Consider the following 22,821-nt stretch of genomic DNA (forward strand, 5'->3'; position numbering starts at 1 on the left):
TGCCAGGTTCGTACCCACTCCAATTCAGTATACTCTCGATCTTGTTATCCCACCATTTATCTTTGTCAACAACATTTACCCGTTCGATGTGATGGTAAGTCTCTCTTCCCAGCTTCTTTCTCCCTTTGATTGATGAAATGGTCTGGCGACTGTATATAGGATTGCTACCATCGCCGTGAATGATCACTTCCTGGTGATTCCATTCAAACTTTACTACCTGATGCAATGTTGATGCTACGGCTCTGGCAGCGTGAATCCATGGCCATCCTAACAGTAGATTGTAAGATGCTGGCACGTCTATCACCTGGAAATCAACATCGAACCAAGTTGGCCCCATTTTCAAACACAGACTAATCTACCCAATGGTGGACCTTTAGGAACCGTCGAAAGCTTTCACGTTGATGGCTTCATCCTTTATCTCGTGCAGTCCCTTACCTAACTTCTTGAGTGTTACCAGTGGACAAATGTTGAGACTGGAACCCCTTTCGATCAGGATCCTGGTGATGAAGTAGTCCTCACATTGCACAGTGATGTGTAGTGCTTTGTTGTGTCCCAACCCTTCAGGTGGTAACTCATCTTCATGAAAAGTAATTTTGTGACTTTCCAATACCTGTCCAATCATGTTGGCCATTTCACCACCAATGATGTTGCTTGGTACGTATGCTTCACTCAGCACCTTCAATAGAGCATTCTTGTGTGCCTCAGAATTTTGTAGCAAAGCAAGTATGAAGATCTGTGCCGGTGTTTTCTTCAACTGGTCGATGATCGAGTATTTATTTTGGCCTGTATCTTTCTCCAAAGATCGTCTGGACCTGTCTCAATGATGGGCAATCGATTGGAGGTCTGCTTGCTTGACTTAGCTAGGTGTTCCGGGGTAAAGATCCTACTAGTTCTCGTCACGCCCTGTGCGGTAATAGTTTCCTCAAACCTAACCTTGCCTTTCCTCCTTGCCTCAGCTGCATAGTCCTATGGTATAGCCTTTGTGTGGAATGGTGTCATGGTCGACATCGCAACTATGATCGGTATGGCTATCTTTACTCCGAATGGAACATGGGCCTTGGGTGGAAAAACTGCAACTTCGAATGGCGTAGGTGCATTCGCTGGAGACACAAATTCGACCTCAATTGGCACTGGTGTCTTTGTAGATGGCGTTATTTCAAACTCAAGTGGCACAGATATATTTACCTCGGTGTTCCCCGAGGGTTGAATCTGGACCACGATTGGATTAGAAGTAACTATTGGCTTCTTTGGGTCATCACCTTCTGCGATCAACCCGATAGACCCCTCGGGATCCCAATCATCCTCTATTTCAATCATGTGAATGCCTCCACCCATATGGTCTGGTAGAGGGTTGTTTCAATGGTTTGATTCTGGGGTCTTGAAAAGTTGATTCGAAGTGTTGGTTTTAAAAGTTACAATTTCATTGGCCTTCCAGTGGGTTTTTTTTTGCTTGGCTTCCTGACTCCTGAGTGCTGGCTTACTAGTTTGCTGTTGCTTATTGCTGCCTCATTTCTTTCTACCTTTTTCCATTTCCAGGTATTCTCTTGGCTATGATAGCTGTTGAAGTATTGAAGCATGCTTGATGTATGTAGTTGTGATGAATAATGGAAAAATTCTGCAGACTTTCTTATGTATCTTTGTTTCAGAATTTCTAAGTTATGCTTAGTTTGCTTATTTTAGTTTGTATAATTCTCATGGAGTGTGTTGAGTAAACAATGAGTTTGGGAAGAATTGCATAAGTATTAAGATTTAGACTATGCTAACCACATAAGCTGCCCCTTTGGTTAAATTAGTGTTTGGTTTCTGCATTATCATTCATGTTTAAGTTTGTTAGTTTGGATGTCATTTCAATTTTGATTGCAGAAAGCTTTCTGGTTTAGTTATTTGACTGTTAATTGGCTATTGAAATTGTAATCATCGTCCGCTTGCAACCATGTTAGGATGTTTTATTAGTGTAGAGGTTAATATGTTTAAAGAGTAGATCCATGATTCATTATTGATTTGTAATCAACTATAAAAATAGATTCACGACCTGGTAATGCATGTTCATGTCTCTTTGCTCTTTTTTGAAAATCTCAAAAGAAGTTGGGCCTGACTTTGGCCCATGCCATGCGGTCCATTTGGACTAGCTGTGAAGCTGATGTTATTATTTTCCTCTTCAGGGATTCGATCTTGAGTCCCCGTTTTTCAGTTGCAACGTTTTCGAATTGGGCCTGTTGTTTAAGGTTTGGCCCAAATCGTTTTAAAATCAATGGTTCACTAGTTACAGTAACTTATTGGGCTCAGGCTTTTAAAAGGAAAGGGACTTTTGTTTACTTATTCCGTTTTTTTTTGAGTTTAAACTTTAACATAGAACACCTTTTGAATTCCTTTAGGCTTTTTCTTTAATTAAGCTAGACTCTTCACAAATAGATTGAGGTGAGCAATATTAGACAACATAAATAGCTTGTGGCCCTCGTTTATGTTAATTTTGTTTTAATCTTTTGAGATCGAGGCGTGCCACTTAGGAGAATTTTCGTGGCCCTCGCAAAAGTTAAAAACACGTAGCTGCTTTAGGCGCGTCGTTAAATAACATTACCTTCCTAAATTCAGGTGTGTATTTCATGTGACCCAAATCAAAATCTTAAAATGTTGACTAAAATGTGTTTAGGATTGCGGGTGCATTTCATGTGACGTGATCCAAAGACACATTTTAAACGACGTTTAATCTTTTTTAAAATTGAATAAAAGCGGTTAAAAGCTAAAATGCATATAGGTCTAAAAGTGTTTTTAAAATCAAATAATTGAGCCAAAAATAACAGTTGAGCGACCGTGCTAGAACCACGAAACTCGGGAATGCCTTACACCTTCTCCCGGGTTAACATAATTCCTTACCCGTATTTCTGTGTTCGCAGACTGTAAAACAGAGTCAATCCTTTCCTCGATTCGGGATTTGAACCGGTGACTTAGGACGCCATAAATTATCCCAAGTGGCAACTCTGAATTTAATACAAAAATAATCCCGTTTTGATTGTCACTTAAATTGGAAAAAACTCCCATATTTACACCTTCATGAGGTGTAGGTAAAAAGGAGGCGTGACAACTCTGGCGACTCTGCTGGGGACCAAACCCAGAATCTCTGGTTCAGGGTTCAGATTCGAGCTTAGAATAATTGTTATAGTTGGCTTTTTCCATTATCTGATTTTGTTACATGATTTGGGCCTAACGTGCTAATTGATTGCTTTTACCGCTTTAATATTCCTTGAACTGTATATAAACTATTGCAAAATCCCTCTTCTCTCCGAGTCTTCTAAATCATGAAGAAGTGTGCACTTCGTGTGACTTCTTTTTTGTTAGAGTCATATTCTAAATTTAGAACGAGGTTCGGACAAGTTGCAAAGCCCGCGAAGCTTCTATATTCCTGGTATGCTGCCCCTCCTCAGCTCGAGCTGTCCGCTCGGGTAAGCCATGTCTAGAATAATAAACCCAAGTTTTGAACCTAATATAACAAGACCTCATACCGGATCCCTAATAGGAACGTTTGCTTGCATCATGTGCATTTAACTTTGGAGACTCAACACATGGGTTGGGTCTGTCTAGGACAGGTATACCAAAAATAAAAAAGACCATCCTGAGGCATCTTACTTGCTACTTGTGCATTTATTTGCTTCGGACTTGCATGCTGACCGGCTTATGAATATTGCGAAAAGTCGAGAAAAGAGAAATAGCAGTGTAGAGGGTTAAGAGAGTTAATCACCTATTTTGAGAAAAACGGATAGTGTTGAAACTCTACCGAATTTTAGAAAAAAATGAAATATGAAAAAAAAAGAAAAGAGTTTTGTTTTCAAAAATAGTTTGTTTTATTGGCCCGAACTACGCCAGTTTAATTCTCACAGGGTGTGAGATACGTAGGCAACCCCCATCGGGTCCAACTTCCTTTTTGCAAAATAGCCCAAAAGAACAAAAATGTTACTTCAATTTGAAAATAATTAGGGTGATGCTATTCTTGTCAGAAATAGCGTAGTGTCCCTAAAAGGGCGCCGGAAGGCTGTTTTTGCAAGAACAACCACCTTTAGTCACTTTTAAAGGTTTTGGCTGGTTAGCCGACACAACCTTAAAATATTCGTTTTCGAAGTGCTGAAAGGCCGTATTGGCAAGGCCAGATATTTTGTGAAAATTTTGAAAAAATGGTCATTTCTCTTAAGTCAAAGTGAGTCATAGTTTTCTTTTAATTAAAATCACCTTAATAAATGTGCTGGATGAGCACAATTCAAAATGATCCTTTCTCAGTCCGTGAAGAGATCCCTTTGGAACTACATATGTGGTGACATGATTTGGGGGAAGATAGAAGAAAGGTTCGTTGGGTGATCTTATCGGGCTCTTGAAGGTTAAGCCAAGAAAAGATGTGATTGAGGCCTTGATACCATTTTGGGACCCAACACATAATGTATTCCACTTTGCCGATTTCGAGTTAACTCCTACACTGGAAGAGATAGCAGACTATGCCGGTTTCGAAGGGAATCTTAGAAGTCAATACCCGGTGGCACCAAGAACAGTAACCCCTCACAAATATTTGGACTTGTTAAGCATCAGTCGAGACATCCGAGACGGAAATTTGGCCAAAGGATTTTGTACCTTCTACTTTTTGTATCGACGTTACAGGAATCCTCATGGCTTCGAAACGCTAGATACCGGTCTTACTCACGCGGGAAACCAAGACAAGTGGGAAGCTCAAAGAGGATTAGCTTTCATAGTGGCATTCCTAGGTATTTTGGTTTGCCCCAGAAAAGACGGGAACATAGAGTTGGGGCTTGTAGGGATAGCTGACTTTATGATGAAAAAGGTAAATGGGGCTATAGTGCCGCTAATCTTGGCAGAAATTTACCGAGCTCTGACCCTTTGTCGGGAAGGATGAAAGTTCTTTGAAGGGTGCAATATGCTGTTACAACTATGGATGGAGGAACACCTTTGCCACCGTCCCAGATACTTGAATTGTGGTATGACTGGCCTTGAATGCATCGAAAAACATGAAAAACGGGTAGAGGGTTATGAGTTCCCGGATGGTGTGGAGGCATGGCATGCTCATTTGAGATCTTTGAATGCAAACAAGATCGAATGGACGATCGGTTAGCTCTCGGTCAGTGAAGTAATCTATATGTTGGCTGAGGTGTGTTTTTTTGCTCTTGATGGGTCTTCGGAGTATCCGGCCTTATGCTCCACACAGAGTCCTATGTCAGTTAGGCCGATACCAGACCATCCCATACGATGAAGATTTGATTTGGCAGGTCATTGAGTTAGAAGCAAGAGCTGCCTTCCCAGAAGAAAAAGTGCGTCGAATTTGGCATTAGTGCAGATTCTTAGGGCCTAATACTCAAGTACGAGATCTATCCAGAGGAGAGGTGGAACCTAGTTACACTGCTTGGTATGGTAGACGATCCCGATTGCATCAGGAGCCCGAAAGGCCCGCAAAGAGACCCCATGTCCAACAGTTCACCGACGGAGCACAAGTGCAATGGGACTGGTTGACCAAAGAAAATGAGTACATGGTTACCATAAGCAAATTGGAAAAACAAGTCAGAGAACTTCAATTCGAGAATAGCTTGCAAGCCGCGGCAGACGAAGGAGAAAAGAAAAAGCTAGCCAAATAAAATGAAGCCCTTCGAGCCCAAATTCAGAAAATGAAAATAGCGGCAGAAAACACCACCCAAAATGCCAAAGATGAAAAACACATAGATAACCTGAGGTAGAAAGTGAATGACTATAGTTTTGATTTGAACAAAGCAGAAAGTGAACTAGCCAGGGCTCGAAAGCAATTGGGTAAAAACACAGATGAACGAGCACGCCTGGTTAAGCAGTTGAAAGAAAAGTACGACAATGAGGTCGTGGGATTAAAGAAAAGGGTCATCGCCACGGAAAACAAAATGATCAAACAGGCGAAAGATTTCAAAGTTGAAAGGGAACATTGTTATACAATATTGGCACAATTTGAAAAAGATTTACAACAACTTCAGGAGCAGAATCATGTGGCCGAGCAAACTTTGGAAGCCAGGGCCCAGCAGATTCAAGAAAAAGGAGTCATAAGAGAAAGAATTAGAACCATAGCCGATTACATTGTTGTGAAGTTCCAAGCCTGTGAGGACATGACTTGCACCACCTTCTTTGCGGAAGTGATGACATTTGTTAAACAAATAATGAGTGACTTAGATAGGCTTCAAAGGGATCTTGCATATAGGCCCGCGTTGAGACCGAATGATGTCCCGCGGGCACCAGGAGCATTAATGTATTCATAATTTTTCATGTGAGTCTGTATTTCCTTTTCTGTTAGAGTTTGTCAATTGTTTTGAGTCTGTATTTTCTTTCTACTGGAGTCTGTCAGTTGTTTTCAAGTCTGTATTTTCTTTTGTTGGAGTATGATAGTTTATTCGGAGTCTGTATTTTGTCTTCGCATCAGAGTTTGTTAGTTTCTTTTGGAGTCTGTTGGTTTTGAGTCTTTGTAATCAAAGCATTTGCTTTTTATGAATATTGAAAATCCCGAAATGTTTTATTATTTACTTTCACACTTATCCCCAGAACTACGCTCGGTCTGATTCATGTGGGGCCATGATACATAGGCAATCTCCATAGGATTCGACCATAACCAAAAGAAAAGAGAGAAGAAAAGAAAAATATAGAGGAAAAACAACAGAGAAAAAGAAAAGAAAAAGAGAGAAAAATAAGAAAGCCAAGAGAAAGAAATGATGGCAAAACAAGAGGGAAACGAGAGGATAAAAACAAAGAAAAAGAAAAGGCCAGAATGAAAAGAGAGCAAAAGAGGGAAAAGAGAAATTGCAAATGGAAATAAGGAAAAGACGGGATGATGCAAGCAGCCGATCAAATGCATAATAGAAACGGTTAACTGCTTAGGTGCATTCACTCTCCAAATGTGTGGTGACCAATTTGTTTAAGCCCTAATCACTAATAGGTTGTTGTTGATATACTAAGTCCAGGCAGGTGGTTAGTTGACTGGCATTCTGGCAACTCACTCCTACAACACCCGATCAAAAGACAAGCTGAACATGGCCAACCAAGAACCGGAAACAAATATTGTTGATCCGTCAAAAGAGGTGGAAGAATTGAATGTTAATGCGATGAAGGAAAAGATGTATAAGTTAAAGCAGCAAATGGCTGAAATGTACCAGGCCTGGGTAAAGGGTCATCCACCACCGGTTTATCCCGCCAACCCTACTTATATCCCACTATCAGCCCATCCTCAGGAGCCTCCCACTTGAACTCATCTCCAGCCTTCCCCCTCTACCAACAATGCTATGGCACCACTTCCCATACTTTTCAAGCTCTACCACCCAAACAAATCCCAGACCCTCCTCCACCAGTCACTCCCATTTTTGTGGCACCTCCACCTGCTGCATTACACCGATCTTCCAGTGAACTTCTGTTCCAGACTCATGACAACCAGTATTATCCCCCTGAACCCACCTTCAAAGTTCTAGAGCCATATTCTTACACCCTCACCTTGATCTCCCGGCAGAGACCGAGAAGCCACCCAAAAATCCTGAACATGAGGAGATGATCAGAAAGGTCAAAAGCTTGGAACAATCGTTCAAAGATATGAGGGGGTTGAGAGGTCAAGTAAGTGTGTCCCATAAGGATTTATGTCTGTTCCCAAATGTTCAGTTACCAGCAGGGTTCAAGATGCCTAAGTTTGATCTGTATGACGGGCATGGTGACCTAGTAGCACACTTAAGAGGATTTTGCAGCAAGTTGAGAGGGGCAGGTGGAAGAGATGAATTATTGATGGCATATTTCAGCCAAAGTCTGAGCAGATCGGTATTGGAATTGTATACTAGACAAGATCACAATAGGTGGTACACATGGGACAATTTGGCCCAAGCCTTCGCCTGCCATTTTCAGTACAATCTAGAAATTATCCCAGACCGTCTATCATTGACGAAGATTGAGAAAAAGCCTGGTGAGAGTTTTCGGGAATACGGATTCCGTTGGAGGGAGCAAGCTGCGAGGGTCGACCCTCCAATAAAAGAAAGCGAGATGGTTGATTATTTCCTGTAGGCCTTGGAGCCCACTTATTTTGGTCATTTGGTGTCAGCAGTAGGCAAATGAGGAGGCATGGTTGAGGAGGGATTCAAGTCCAACAAGATCATGATTTATTCGGCAATCAAAGCGACCACCTAGGCCATTCAAAACAGTACTGGAGGTGTACTTGGGAAAAGAAGAAAGAGGACGTTGCGATAGTTGAGTCAGCAGCTTGGGTCGGATCTAGGGGCCCTTCACATTACTACAACCAGCCTCGACCCTATCACCAAACTTACCCCCCACACTCCATATAGCCCACTGCAACACTATTACCCACCACCAGATCCCCATTTTTTTGTCCATCATGCACAAACATACCCTCAACCTTCTGCCCACGCATAATGGCGTGCGCCAATTCCACATAATACCTACCCAGCCCCGCAAAATACTTATCCACCCCCAAGAGCCTAGCAAAATCCCCTTGGAACAGGTTTCAGGCACAATCAGGCCACCAAGAATGAGAGGTTACAGAAGAAGAAGAACTTCACTCCATTGGGAGAATCCTATACCAGTTTGTTCCACAGGTTAAGACAATTGGGTATGCTGAATTCGATCGAGCCAAAATTGCCAAATCCTCCCCCGAGGAATCTTGACCGCTCTGTGAGTTGCGAATATTGTTCTGGTGCTTTGAGGCACGACATGGAGAAGTGCTGGAAATTGAAAACAACTATTCAGGAGCTCATTGATACTCATCGGATTGAGGTCCAGGCTCCGGAGGCACCTAATATCAACCAGAACCCATTGCTAGCTCATCAAGAGATGAATATGATTGAGATAGTGCATAAGGAAGGGGAGCCTTAGAAGCCTTCGCAAACTGTCATGATGATTCGGTCCAGCGAAGCCAGGCCATTCGAAAGGCCAACAAGTGAGAAGTGTGCTATCATGTTGAATAGGGCAAATAGGGAACCATATGTGGTGGTCAAGAAGGGCTCATTAAGTGACATTGCAGGGATACCTGAAAAAGCGAAAGTGGTTGTGCCAGGAGTGGCGAACAAGCCTGTGGTAATTGTGGAGGGTGCCCGCACAGATGCTGTTATTATCAAGCCGGTAACTCAATTACCAATTGTCAACAACAAGGAAATCCCGTGGAATTATGAACGAGTGACAGTGACTTACAGAGGGAAAGAGGTTAAAGAAAAAGTTTGTGAGACCCACAGTTTGACTCGATCGGGGAGATGCTTTGCCCCCGAAGAGTTGAGAAAAGATAAGACCTCTAAAGGTAGCCCAGTATTGGCGAAGAAAGTGGTGACCAAGGAAGAAGCATAGGAATTCTTGAGAAAGATGAAAGTGCAGGATTATTCCATTGTGGAGCAGTTGAGGAAAACACCGGCTCAGATTTCATTATTGTCATTATTGATCCATTTAGACGAGCACCATCGGACTTTGATGAAGATCTTGAATGAGGCCCAAGTTCTTGTCAAAATCTCAGTAAACCACTTGGAAAAGATAGCTAACAAGATATTTGAGGTAAATAGAGTCGCTTTTTCTGATGATGAGTTGCCCGTGGAGGGAACTGAGCACAATAGATACCTTTATCTGACGGTGAAATATGAAGACTCCGTGGTTACTCTAGTACTGGTTGACAACGGTTCCAGTGCAAACATTTGCCCTCTTTCCACTCTGAACAAGTTGAAGGTGGATGATGAAAGAATTTACAAGAACAGTATCTGCATTCGGGGATTCGATGGTAGAGGGAAAGATTCAGTCGGGGACATAGTGCTCGAGCTTAGAATAGAGCCAGTTGAATTTACTATGGAATTCTAGGTGCTCGGTGTGGCTGTTTCTTACAATTTACTGTTAGGTCGACCCTGGATTCATACTGCTAAAACGGTCCCGTCCACTTTGCATCAAATGGTTAAGTTTGAATGGAATAGACAGAAAATTGTTGTGCATGGCGAAGATAATTTGTGTGTTCCCAGTGATGCCATTGTTCCGTTCATAGAGTTTGAAGATGACAAGGGGCCATGGGTTTATCAGGTTTTTGACACAGTATTATAGAGAAAATTCCTGAAGGGAAGTGCTTGCCAACTCCAAGAGTAGCTGCTGCATCAGTCATGGTAGCCGTTGAAATGTTGAAAAATGGTTTTGTATCGGGCATGGGCTTGGGTGCATCTATACAAGGTATCGTACAACCGGTTTCTCTTCCTAAAAACCTGGATACATTTGGTTTGGGATTCAAGCCCACAGTCGCAGACGTAAGGAGCGCCAAAAAAATAAAACAGAAGGCATGGGCCCTTCCAAAGCCGGTCCTGCATCTTTCCAGATCATTTTTCAAACCTGGTACTAGAAAGCGCCCAGTGACGACGGTTCCTAGTTCAGTGGTTAATGTTGATGGAGATTTGATCGAAATATTCGAGAGGTTATTCACCGATGTGAACATGTTGGAAGCTGGAGAGGGTTCGAGTAAAGCGGATGTGCAGTTTGTGGGGCCAAGTGCAAAGATTAACAATTGAGAAGCTACTCTCCCCACCAGGAAGGAGTTTTGGTAGTTTGCTTTGATTTTCTTTCAGTTTATCTGGATTACTCCAGGGTTGTAATTTAGATTCTATGTTCCGTCCGTTTGGATGTATAAACCTTGTTATCTTTAATTTCAATGAAATGCAATTTCCCTTTTTTCATCCTTTCTGATAGCTTTATTTTTGTTTTTCTTTTCTTCCTTGTACAGTTCTTTTTATGTTGGCTTCAATGATATGACATGTATGAGGAATCTCTGGCCCAGTCTTAAAAGCCAATCTAATTCTGAAATAGTAATTCAAGAAATAGAGTGTGATAGTGAATCGAAATATGACAAGGATGAAGCCTTTGAAGAGATTAGTAAAGAATTAAGCCATTTTGAAGAAAAACCCAAGCCTAACCTGAGTGATACAGAAGCAATCAATTTAGGGGACAAAGATAATGTCCGGGAAACTAAAATAAGTGTCCAAATTGAACCACAACTCAGAGAGGAGATAATTAAAGCACTGTTCGAGTGTAAAGATGTTTTTGCATGGTCCTATGACGACATGCCGGGTCTAAGCGCTGACTGGTGGTTCACAAATTGCCCACTGACCTGGCATTCCTCCTTCAAGCAGAAGCTGAGGAAATTTAAAACTGATATGAGTGTGAAGATTAAGGAAGAGGTCACCAAACAGTTTGAGGCCAAGGTCATTCGGGTCACCCGGTATCCTACCTGGTTAGCCAATGTTGTGCCTGTGCCGAAGAAGGATGGCAAGACCATGGTGTGTGTTGATTACCAACATCTCAACAAGGCGAGTCCCAAGGATAACTTCCCATTGCCGAACATCCATATATTAATCGATAATTGTGCCAAACACGAGATTGGTTCTTTTGTGGATTGTTATGCAGGCTGTGAGCACGTGATTTTTGCCCTATATATGATTATTCCCAAAATCCCAAACAAAATAATTTTTCTTTATTTTTACAATTTTTGTGCATTTCGGTGTCATTTTCTAATAATTGTTGCATTTTATTTACGCATGTTAATTTTTATAAAATACAAAAATATGCATTTTCGCATTTAGGTTTTAGTTTTATATTTTAGTATCAATTAGGGGTTAATTTGTTTAGAACAAAACATGAAAAATCACAAAAATTAGTTCACTTTTGCATTCTAATGATTTTTATTGTGAATTTGTCATGAAATAGTTTTAAAACAATTTTAGGAATTAATTAGTCTTTATTTTGAAATAATTAGGATTTCATGTTGGTGTTACATCTTTATAAAAATTAGAAAAAATTATAAAAAATTTAAAAATGAGAAAAGAAAATAAAAGAGAAAAGAAAATAAGAGTAGAATAGGTGGTCATAAAAAGGGCTGGCCAATTTTGGGCCACTCTCGTGCAAAACCCCAGCCCAATCATGCCCAAGCAGCCCAGAACCCTCTGGTCCAAGGCGTTAGATTCAAAACGACGTCGTTTGGCATCGATTAATCCAAGACGTCGAGGTCCCATGATCTAATGGCCAGGAAGCCCCACTCCCACACTATATAACTGTCCAAACGTTACCCCCCCACCCGGTCCTTCACCTTCCTCACCCTACCTCTCTGTGCAAACCCTAATCCTAACCGCCCCAAAATCCTCGCCGACGGCGAGTGCAACTTACACCATTCAAACCTAAATTAACACCATAGATCCCCCATGAACCCCTCTTCCCATTCCCGCTATTGGTTTCTCTTGAATATGGCCAGAGTTCCTCGAATCTCCGTTTGATGTTTCCGGCCAAGTTGCAAGTTTATCCAAACCAGCCCAAAATCATACCACACAATCCCCAGACTTCCCTCAACCCAAATCCATGACAATCTTCCTTCAAATCTCTGAGAAGTGGCTTGAATTTCAGATCTAAACTTTCTGGCCAAAACCCTAAAACCAAAATCTTTATGATTTCGAACCGTAATATCCTTAACCATGTGTTCTCTTGTAAGAACACATGGTTAGGGATGTTGCGTGTCAAAAATCTGGAGAGATTCGAAAGGCAGTGCTTAGTCGGAGACTTAGCTCTGTGGGTAAGTTTTCTTTAACTCTCTGAGTCATTTTCAATAGTCTCATGCTTCCTTATTTGGTTAGTTGGATTGTTTGTTTATCGATCATATTTTAATGTCGTTCATAGATAATAATAGTTGTTAGTTTAATTAGCTAGTATTAACGTTAGTTTATGCTGATACACTGTCTTGATTGCCCTGTTTATCTCGTTCTGGTTGTTTAATGATTCTGAGTTTAGATGTTAGTTTAATGTTGACGATTACTTTCGTTTGATTAATGGATTGTTAGAATATGAAGTAGGATAAGTTGTATTTTGATTCAATTTTGATATTCTGCCTTAGAGTTGGACCTGGTTGGTTATAGCTGAGCAAATCTTTTGTTTTAGTTAACTTTAGTTAGATTTTAGCTGGGGCTAAAAGGATTGGAATCAGTTAGCATTGGGCTGTAAATCCCAAACTAGTAGAAGGACATTTTAGGGATAGAAAAGGGCAGTTTCTTTAGAATAGTAATTTCAAAATAGGGGTAAGGGTAGTATAGGTGTTTTAGGGGGAAAAGAGCATCCTAGGGCCTTCTAGAAGGGTATTTTAGTGTAGATTTCAGCCAACTTAGGATATTAGCTTGGGAAACAAGTCAAGAAATGAGGGACTCTGGGTGAAACTTACATCTCTGGGGTTATGCATTGCATATTTGTTGGCTTGGTATTGTCACTGCCAATGCTGACCTTTATTTCCTCTGTTGAAACTCCATTCTCAGGTACACACTCGATCATTGTATTGGCCCAGCTTGGAAATTGAGATATTGAAATAGAATTGGCCTTCCATTTGCTATCAGAAGTTTATATGCTCGATTATTTTAGCAAAATGTAGTCAGTACTTGTTTAATATCATTTAATTTTGCTTTGGGTGTGTTCGTTATGCCTAGTTGGACTGTATCCTTGTTCTGTTAATTATAGATGAACTAGTGGTTTGACTGTATGAATGTTCGAGTCATTGGTATTAGTTTAAACTTTCTCAATACGCTCAGACTTGTGACTGTCACCTTTTGTTATTCGTAGTGTCATGGAAAACTTAATTCAATTGTTTATTTGTACATCACAAATTCAGTGCTTTCAATTACTTAATGAATTTAGTAAGATAATTTAGTGTCAAATCGGAGGTTGAGTGGTGAATGCTCTACTGCAATCATGTTGAGCAACTTGAAGGAAATGTCTTTGATAATCTGTCTGTGTTAAATTCAAATGAGACGCTCTGCAGATGTTGTTTGGGATTCGATGCTATTCTGAGCATCACAATGGCATGGGCCATCTACGCCGGCTGGGGACTCGAACCTAAGTCCTTGATTAAAAGCAGGCTCGTGGTTCTGCTTAAGTGGCCGTTTTCCGTCTGGGCCAACCTTTGGCCCATGGGGTTTATCAATTTGAGCCCGTTTCAAAAATAGCAATTTAAGATTCGAATGATAAAATCTGGGTTTTGAATTAGGTAGCTGGTTCAAGCTAAAAGGTGTGTCCTTTTGTTTGGATCCGGACTTGAACTCGAGACCCGGAATTTGATGTTAACCAATTAGGATTTTTCCTTTTTCTTTTAGAAACAAAAACAAAAAATAGAAAATATAGTCGCTCTTAGGCTTACCCTTTGAAATGAAATGAGACGAGCCTCGCTCAAGAAAACACAAAATGCGGGGCCCTCAATAAATGGTTATTAAAATTGATTAGAATTTGGGAGGGCCATTTAGCGAACTTCACGGCTTTTCCTCAAAATAATATTACGTTAGAATCTTTAGGCGCAATTTTAATTAAATGACCTTCTTAAACTCGGGTGCGCATTGATGCGACTCAAATCCAACTCTCGACGAAGTCGAAATGTGTTGATAACCACGAGTGTATTGATTGCGACATGGATCGAAATGCGTTTTCACGACATCGCAATTCTTTTAAAATAAATAATGATAATAAGCGGTTTCACAAGTAAAAGGCACATAAGCTAGCATGTATTAAGATTAGATATAGTTAAATACAACAGTTAAGCGACCGTGCTAGAACCACGGAGCCCGAGAATGCCTAACACCTTCTCCCGGGTTAACAGAATTCCTTACTCGGATTTCTGCTTTGCGGACTATTAACAGAGTCTTCAATTTCCTCGGTTCGGGATTCAACTGGTGACTTGGGACACCATTAATCTCCCAAGTGGCGACTCTGAATAATTAATAATTAAATCCCTTTCCGATTGTCCGTTAAATGGAAAAACTCCTTTACGCCCTTGCGGGGGGTGTAGATGAAAAACTCCTTTACGCCCTGGGACCGAACCCAGAATCTCTGGTTCAGGGTTCAGAATTCGAGCTTAGATAAATTGCTATATTTAATTGTATCTGATTTTCCTACATGTTTTGTGCTGAATGTGTTAAATGTTACTGCTTTGATATTATCTGAACTGTATATAAACTGTGCTGACACCTTTCTCTCTTCACCTCCGGGGATGTGCTTACTGGTTGAGACTCCCTATTCTGTTAGTGTCATACCTTGAAGTAAGAAAGAGGCCGGAAAAGTTACGAAGCCGGATGGCCTTTTGGTTCCCGGTAAGTTGCCCCCTCCTCGACTCGAGTTGTCCGCTCGGGTACATAGTGTAGAACACTGACCCAGGTTTTGAACATAGAATAATGTGACTTCATGCCGGATCCCTAGTAGGAACGTTTATTTGTATCACGTTGCATTTGACTTAGGGGACTCAACACAGGGGTTGTGTCCGTCTAGGACTAGCAACCTGAAATGAAAAGACCATCCTGATGCATCCTACTTGCTCTATACATATATTTGTTTCGAACCTGCATGTTGACCGGTTTCTGAATCTCGGGAATGTTGGAAGATTGAGAAAAAAAAGAGAAAAGAGTGAAAAAAAAAAGAAATATCAGTTAGGGAGTTAATTGATTATTTTAGAAATAAAAAATCAATGACCAATTACTAGCGAAACTCTGCCGAAATTTTGAGAAAAAAAAGAAAATGTTTTATTTTGTTTTACTAAAAAAAAAGAAGTAAAGAAAAAAATAGAAAACAAGAGTTTTTTATTTTTGGGAAAGTTGTTTGTTGATAAAGAAAAGGATAAGAAAAGTTGTTGTTTTAGTTGGAGAAGCATAAGTTGTTTCATTATTTGTTGAAAAAAAGAAAAAAAAAGTCTTTTATTTTTAGTGTGGAAAATAGGTTGTTTTATTATTTGTTGAAAAGAAAAAAAAAGAATCTTGCTTCCAAAAATAGTTTTTATTCGCTTATGAAATGCCAAAATAAAAATGGAAAAAGAGTCATGTTTTAAAATAGTTCGGTTAATTTGTCCGAACTACGCCGGTTTGATTCTCACAGGGTGTGGGATACGTAGGCAACCCTCATCGGGTCCAACCTCTTTCCTTTGCAAAAATAGCCAAAAAATATCAGAATTTTTATTTTTCGTTATAACAAATTGAGTGATGCTTAGCCGAGTGTCCCCAAAAGGGACGCTGGAAGGCTGACTTTGCAAAACCGACCATCTTGGTCAATTTTTGATGTGTGACCGGTTGACTTCGCGGCCTTAAAATCTTTGTTCCTGAAGTGCTGAAAGGCCGCGTTTGAGAATTGAGTTCTTCATTTGAAACTATAGGGGTAATTTTGAGTCGATAATATAGATAGTTTTTTTTGGAGTCAAATAAAAGTTTTTCTTTTTTGCTTAAACGCTTTAATAAATGTGCAGGATGAGCACGATGGTAAATGATCCCTTTTTAATAATGACCAAAATCCCTTTTGAGCTGCAATTATGGTGGAATGACTTAGGCAAAGAGGGGCAAGATGAAGTGAAAAAATATTTGAAAGATCTTCCAGATTTATTAAACATTCAGCCTCGAGGGGATATTATCAGGGCATTGGTCGCCTATTGGGATTCGGCACATAATGTATTCCATTTCTCAGACTTTGAGCTCACCCCTACATTGGAAGAGATAGCGAGGTACATCGGAAGTGATCAATCTCCGTTGAGGTTCAAATACTTAATTGCTCCTAGGGCCATTACCATACACAGGTTCTTGGATTCCTTGAAAATACCCCGAACAGTTCATCATCCAGATTTTGCAAAGGGTTTCTGCAGTTTCCGCTTCATATATGATAGATATGGCCACATGGGCGGGTTCAATAATCCAGACTTTAAGCTATGCAGTAGAAGTAGCCGACAAAAATGGGAGGAACACAGACGGGTGGCATTTATGATAGCCTTTTTGGGCCTCATAATATTCCCAAGGAAAGATGGTAATATTGATTTGAAAGTAGCGGGAGTCGTCAATACTTTGAAAACCATGGGGAAAAGCACCTTAGCACCTATGATCGTGGCTGACATCTTCCGAGCTCTCACCGCGTGCAAAGTTGGGGGCAAATTTTTTTAGGGATGTAACTTGCTGTTACAAATGTGGATGACTGAGCATTTGTGCCCTCGCTCTCAGCTATTGAGTTATGGTTCGGTTGAGAAAACTTGTATAGGTGAATTTTACACAAGAATCAAAGGGACTAGTCTACTTGAAGGAGTCACGGCCTGGACATCATTATTCCAGAACCTCAATGCCAGCCAGATACAGTGGGTGCTTGGTTGGTTGCCTGTCGAAGAAGTCATATATATGCCAGCAGCCCGGTCGTATTTTTTTGTTGATGAGACTCAAAAGCATCCAGCCCTATGCACCATATCGGGTTCTGAGGCAACTCGGGAGGTATCAAGTAGTACTGAGAGATGAAGATTTGAGTATCCAAGTGGTCGAAATTAGTCCTGACGGTCGGTTCCCCGAGGAAGAGTTTCGCCAAATCTGGAGTGAGTGTCAACATTTGATGGCGAACACTTGTGTGTTTGATAGGGTTAAAAGGGACGTTGCCCCAGGGTATCATGATTGGTTCAGAGGTGATGTGGCATGTAGGAGACCGGCTAAATAACCTCATCTCGAAGATTTCGCCAAGTCATCCCAAGAGCAGTGGGACTGGTTAGCAAAGGAAGAAGGCTATCGAGTTGAGATTGGTAAATTGAAGCAGCAAGTTGAGAGTCTGAAATTCGAGAACAGTGTACAGGTTGCCGCGGATCAAGGTGAGAAGAATAGACTGGCTCGAGAAAATGAAGCACTTAGGGACCAAATTCGGCAATTGAAGATAACCGTCGATAAGCAGCCGAGGAGCCGATCCGATGAGCAATTGATAAAAAGATTAGAAAACGATGTCAGGGAACAGCAGGATGAATTAGACAAATCTGAGAATATCATGGCAGAGCTTAAAGCGCAGTGGGATACAAGAACAGAGGAGCATCGCCAATACTTGAATCAGTTGAAAAGGGACCATGAGAAAATTATTGCCAATCTAAAGAGAAAAGTGGTTGCCCTTGAGGGTAAAACGGTTAGGCATGCTAGAGATTTTGGAATTGAAAGTGGACACTGTTACGACTTGTTGGCCCAAATGGAGGTAGAAGTGCAGCAGTTGCAAGACCAACACCTGCAGGACTCTCGAGCTTTAAAGATATGCAGCGATCAGATAAGACGTTTGCTTATAGAAAAGAAGCAAACAAAAGACAGGATTAGAGCCATTGCTCATGCCATTTTCAGGAGATGTCGGGTTTGTGAAGACATGACCTATACTACTTTTGTCTCAGCAGTAATGGTCTATGTGAAGCGAACCATGAATGAATTAGAGCAGCTTGAAAGGGATTTGGATCCTAGGCCCGCGGCGAGGCCGAACGACGCCCCGCGGACACCTAAGTTTGAAGCACTAGAGTATGCATAGTCTATGTCTGTAATTTTCTACCGTTTTGAGTCGAGTCTTTTGTATGTCCATTATCTTTCCAGGTCAAGTATGTCTGAAGTCTTAGAGTCTGTATTTACTTTTAATTTGCGTCTGTTAGTTTCATTCCGAAAAGTGTTGAGTTTGTAATAGTTTGTTTTAGTAATGAAAATTGAAAATTTCAAAAAAAATCTTATTTCCACCCTTTATTTTTGCATTTATTTTCATGAACTACGCTTGGTCTGATTCGTGCGGGGTCATGATACGTAGGGAATATCCATAGGATTCGACCGTAATAGTAAGGAAAAAGAAGGAAAAGAAAAACCAAAGAAAGAGAGAAAGAAAGAAAAGAGCAGAAAAACAAAAAAAAAAAGAAATAAGTGGGAACACAAAAGAGAAAGAAATAAAAGAAAGAGAAGAGAACAAGAGAGGTATGAGGTGATGAAAGAAGGGTAAAAAGCAACAAGGAACGAAGTGCCGGGATGACGCATGCAATCGAGCAAACGCATAATAGAAATAATTAACTGTATAGTTGCATTCATGCCAATGTGCAGTTGTTAAATCTGTTAAAACTTAATCGCTAACAAAGTGGTTGTCTAAATGTATAAGTTTAGGCAGGTGGTTAGTTGATTGGCAATTCTGGCAACTCACCCGTACAACACCCGGTCGAAAGATAAAGTAAAAATGACAGGGCAGGATTCGGAAATCAGCATCGTAGACCCTTCAAATGAAGTTGAGGTAATAGATGTGGGTGCTATGAAAGAAGAGATGAGGAAACTAAAAGCACAAATGGCTGAAATGCATCGGGCATGGTCTCAGGGACATCCGGCACCACTATATCCCTCTAATCCATCTTACATCCCACCCCTGGCTCAGGCCCAGGAGCCTACCACTCCCCACGCATCTTCAGCTTTCCCCTATCATGCCCAGGGCTATGGTAACACTTCATATGCTCCCCCAGCTCCACCCCCCAAACAGAACCCTCCCCCACCCATGGTTCTAGTCTTTGTGGCACCTCCCCCAGCCCCATTACATAGATCGTCCAGTGAGCCGCTACTCCAAGCTCACGACACTCAATATTACCCTCCCGAACCCACTTTCAAAGCGCCTGACCATATACCTATTCTCCCCATTTTGAAATCCCGAGAGAGGTTGAGAAACCGGTTAAGAATACAGAACAGGAGGAAGTGATCCGTAAAGTCAAAAGCCTGGAACAATCCTTCAGGAACATGCATGGTTTAGGTAACCAAGTCAGCGTCGCATACAAAGATTTGTGCCCTTTCCCTGATGTTCAGTTGCCTGCGGGGTTTAAAATGCCGAAGTTTGACTTGTATGAGGGGCACAGTGACCCAGTAGCCCATCTGCGTGGCTTTTGTAGCAAAATGAGAGGTGCTGGGGGGAAGGATGAATTGTTGATAGCATATTTCGATCAAATCCTGAGCGGATCCGCACTAGAATGGTACACGAGACAGGACCCCGGCTGATGGTATACATGGGATGATTTGGCACAGGCATTCATTGGCTATTTTCAATATAACCTTAAGATAGTCCCCGACCGTCTGTCATTGTTGAAACTGGAAAAGAAGCCTGGGGAAAGTTTTAGAGAGTTTGGTTTCCGCTGGAGGGAACAAGCAGCAAGGGTTGATCCTCCGATGAGAGAGAGTGAGATGGTAGATTACTTCTTGCAAACATTGGAACCTACCTATTTTGGTCATCTAGTGACATCTATCGGAAAGTCGTTTAATGAAGTGGTAAAGATGGGAGCCATGATTAAAGAGGGATTGAAATCTAACAAGATCTTGATCTACTAGGCGTTGAAAGCAACCACCCAGGCCATCCAAAGCGGTACTGGTGGTGTGCTTGGAAAGAAGAAGAAGGAAGAAGTTGCTACGGTTGAAGCTAGTGCTTGGTCCAGGCCCAACAACCCTCCACTCTACTACAACCGACCCAGACCCCACCACCCAAACTACCAATATACCCCATATGGCCCACCGCAACACTACTATCCACCACCAGAACCACACTTTTCTATCCACCACGCCCAGACCTACACTCAGCCTCCGGTGCACTCGCAATGGCGTGCACCAAATCCCCAAAACACACATCCACCCCCACAAAACACCTATCCACCTCGCAGGGCAAACAGATCGGGAATCTTTACTCCAAACAGAAAAACATTTACTTCGCTGGGAGAATCTTACACTGCTCTCTTCCATAGATTGAAACAATTGGGAATGTTGACCCCAATTGAGTCCAAAACACCAAACCCCCTTCCCAGAAACCTGGACCATTCTGTTAGCTGCGAGTATTGCTCAGGGATGCTGGGGCATGATACTGAAAAATGTTGGAAGTTGAAAAACGCGATACAAGAGCTCATTGATAATCACCGTATTGAAGTACAGGCTCCAGAGGCCCCAAACATCAATCAAAATCCGTTACCAGCGCATTATGAAGCCAATATGATCAAACTGATACATAAGGGGACAAAGCCTAAAAAACCCTCGCAGGTGGTTATGGTGATTCGTTCTACGGAAGCCAAGGTCAAAGAAAAGACAGTGAGCGCAAGGCCAGTGGTTCAGTTAAAACAATAAAAGATAAGCCAGTGTTGGTAATGGGAAAAGGACCATTTGTCGCTGCAAAAAATCCAGAGCCAGTCAAGTTAGTGGTACTAGGGTCATCATCTGCACTCGTGGTTGTTGTGAAGGGGGCCTACGTAGAACCAGTTGTCATAAAACCCGTAGTCCAGTTACCCGTGGTTGATAGCAAAGCCATACCGTGGAAATATGACAAGGTAGTGGTGACATACAAAGGAAAGGAAATTGAGGAAGAGAGTTGTGAAGCACAAGGACTAACTCGGTCGGGACGTTGTTTTGCTCTCAAAGAGTTGAGAAAGTCTAAGGGCGCTAAAGACAGTCCAGTACTAGTCAAAAAAGCTGTGATGGAAGAAGAGGCAGAAGAGTTTCTGAAAAAGATGAAAGTGCAAGATTATTCCATTGTTGAACAACTAAGAAAAACACCGGCCCAAATCTCGTTGTTGTCGTTATTGATTCATTCTGACGAGCATTGTCGAGCTTTGATGAAGATATTGAATGAGGCTCATGTGCCCGACAAAATTTCAGTGAACCATCTGGAGACAATTGCCAACAAGATCTTCGAGGTAAACAGGGTAGCATTTTCTGATGATGAATTGCCTGTGGAAGGCACAGAACACAATAAAGCTCTCTATTTGACGGTCAAGTGTGAAGGTTCAATGGTTACTCGGGCACTGATCGATAACGGGTCATGTGCTAATATTTTCATGTTGTCCACATTGAACAAGTTGAAGATTGATGATGATAGAATCCGCAAAAATAGCATTTGTGTGCGAGGGTTCGACGGAGGGGGAACAAACACAATAGGGGATATTGTACTCGAATTGACTATTGGCCCAGTCGAGTTCACTATGGAATTTCAGGTGTTGGATGTTGTTGTATCCTACAATCTGTTGTTGGGTCGACCATGGATCCATGTGGCCAAAGCAGTGCCTTCCATACTGCACCAAATGGTCAAATTCGAGTGGGACAGACAAGAAATTGTGTTATATGGGGAAGATCCCACATGCGCCATGAGTGATGCCATTGTGCCCTTTATAGAAACCGAAGATGATAAGGGACCATGGGTTTATCAGGTGTTCGACACGGTCCCGGTGAGCAGAGTGCCTGAGGGTAAAAGTATTCCATGTCCCAGGTTGGCAGCTGCGACCGTCATGGTAGTATCAGAAATGCTGAGTAACGGGTTCGTGCTGGGGAAAGGTCTGGGGACTGAACTTCAGGGCATTATTCAACCTATTTCTCTGCCCAAAAATCTGGACACCTTCGGATTGGGGTTCAAACCAACGGCGGCAGATGTTAGGAGGGCCCGTAAATTGAAAAAGAAAGCTTGGGTTCTTCCCAAACCAATTCCACGCTTGTCCAGGTCCTTCGTCAGGCCGGGTAGCAAGAACAGTCATTGGCAAAGGTGTCAGGTTCACTAATTGGGGCAAAGGGGAACTTAGATAAGGTGTTCGAGAGAGTATTTGCTGAAGTGAACATGGTTGAGGCCGGGGAAGGGTCAAGCGGAGCAGATATACAGTACATCAGACCACATGCTAACATCAACAATTGGGAAGCTACTCCTCTTCCAATTCGGAGGGAGTCGTGCTAGTGGGTTTTGTTTTCCTTTTGTCACCTTGCTTATTCCAGGGCTTGTAATCCAGTTGCTATGTTCCGTCTGTTTGGATGAGTTAAAACCTTGTTATCTTTACATTCAATGAAATGCAATTTTCTTCGTTCCTAATTTTGTTTCCATTTTTCTTTTCTTTTGTACAGTTCTTTTTATGCTGATATCAATGATATGACATGCATGGGGAATCTTCGGCCCAGTTTTAAAAGACAATCTAGCTCGAAAGTAATAATACAAGAAATTGAGTGTGATGATAGGGTGGATTTTAACAACGATGAAGCTTATGAGGAAATTAGTAAAGAATTAAGTCATTTTGAA

General features: G+C 41.6%; 1 protein-coding gene across 1 annotated transcript; it reads left to right on the forward strand.

Moving 5' to 3' along the window:
* The first annotated feature begins 5,052 nt into the window (after nt 1-5,052).
* On the forward strand, nt 5,053-8,868 carry LOC138886263 (uncharacterized). The gene is made up of 3 exons (XM_070167330.1): nt 5,053-5,116; nt 5,764-6,259; nt 8,592-8,868. The coding sequence occupies exons 1-3, from the start codon at nt 5,053-5,055 to the stop codon at nt 8,866-8,868; spliced, it is 837 nt and encodes a 278-aa protein (XP_070023431.1).
* Nucleotides 8,869-22,821: the final 13,953 nt, after the last annotated feature.

Source organism: Nicotiana sylvestris, chromosome 2, assembly GCF_000393655.2.
Source record: "Nicotiana sylvestris chromosome 2, ASM39365v2, whole genome shotgun sequence".
In the NCBI taxonomy this organism is placed as follows: Eukaryota; Viridiplantae; Streptophyta; class Magnoliopsida; order Solanales; family Solanaceae; genus Nicotiana; species Nicotiana sylvestris.

Excerpts from the sequence above, each read along its gene's own strand:
- LOC138886263 (XM_070167330.1), top strand. The coding sequence starts at position 5,053 with ATGGCATGCTCATTTGAGATCTTTGAATGCAAACAAGATCGAATGGAC. Across the intron at positions 5,117-5,763 it reads GGACGATCGGTTAGCTCTCG|AAAGTGAACTAGCCAGGGCT; the intron begins GTCAGTGAAGTA and ends TGAACAAAGCAG. Across the intron at positions 6,260-8,591 it reads CGGGCACCAGGAGCATTAAT|GTTAAGACAATTGGGTATGC; the intron begins GTATTCATAATT and ends TTTGTTCCACAG.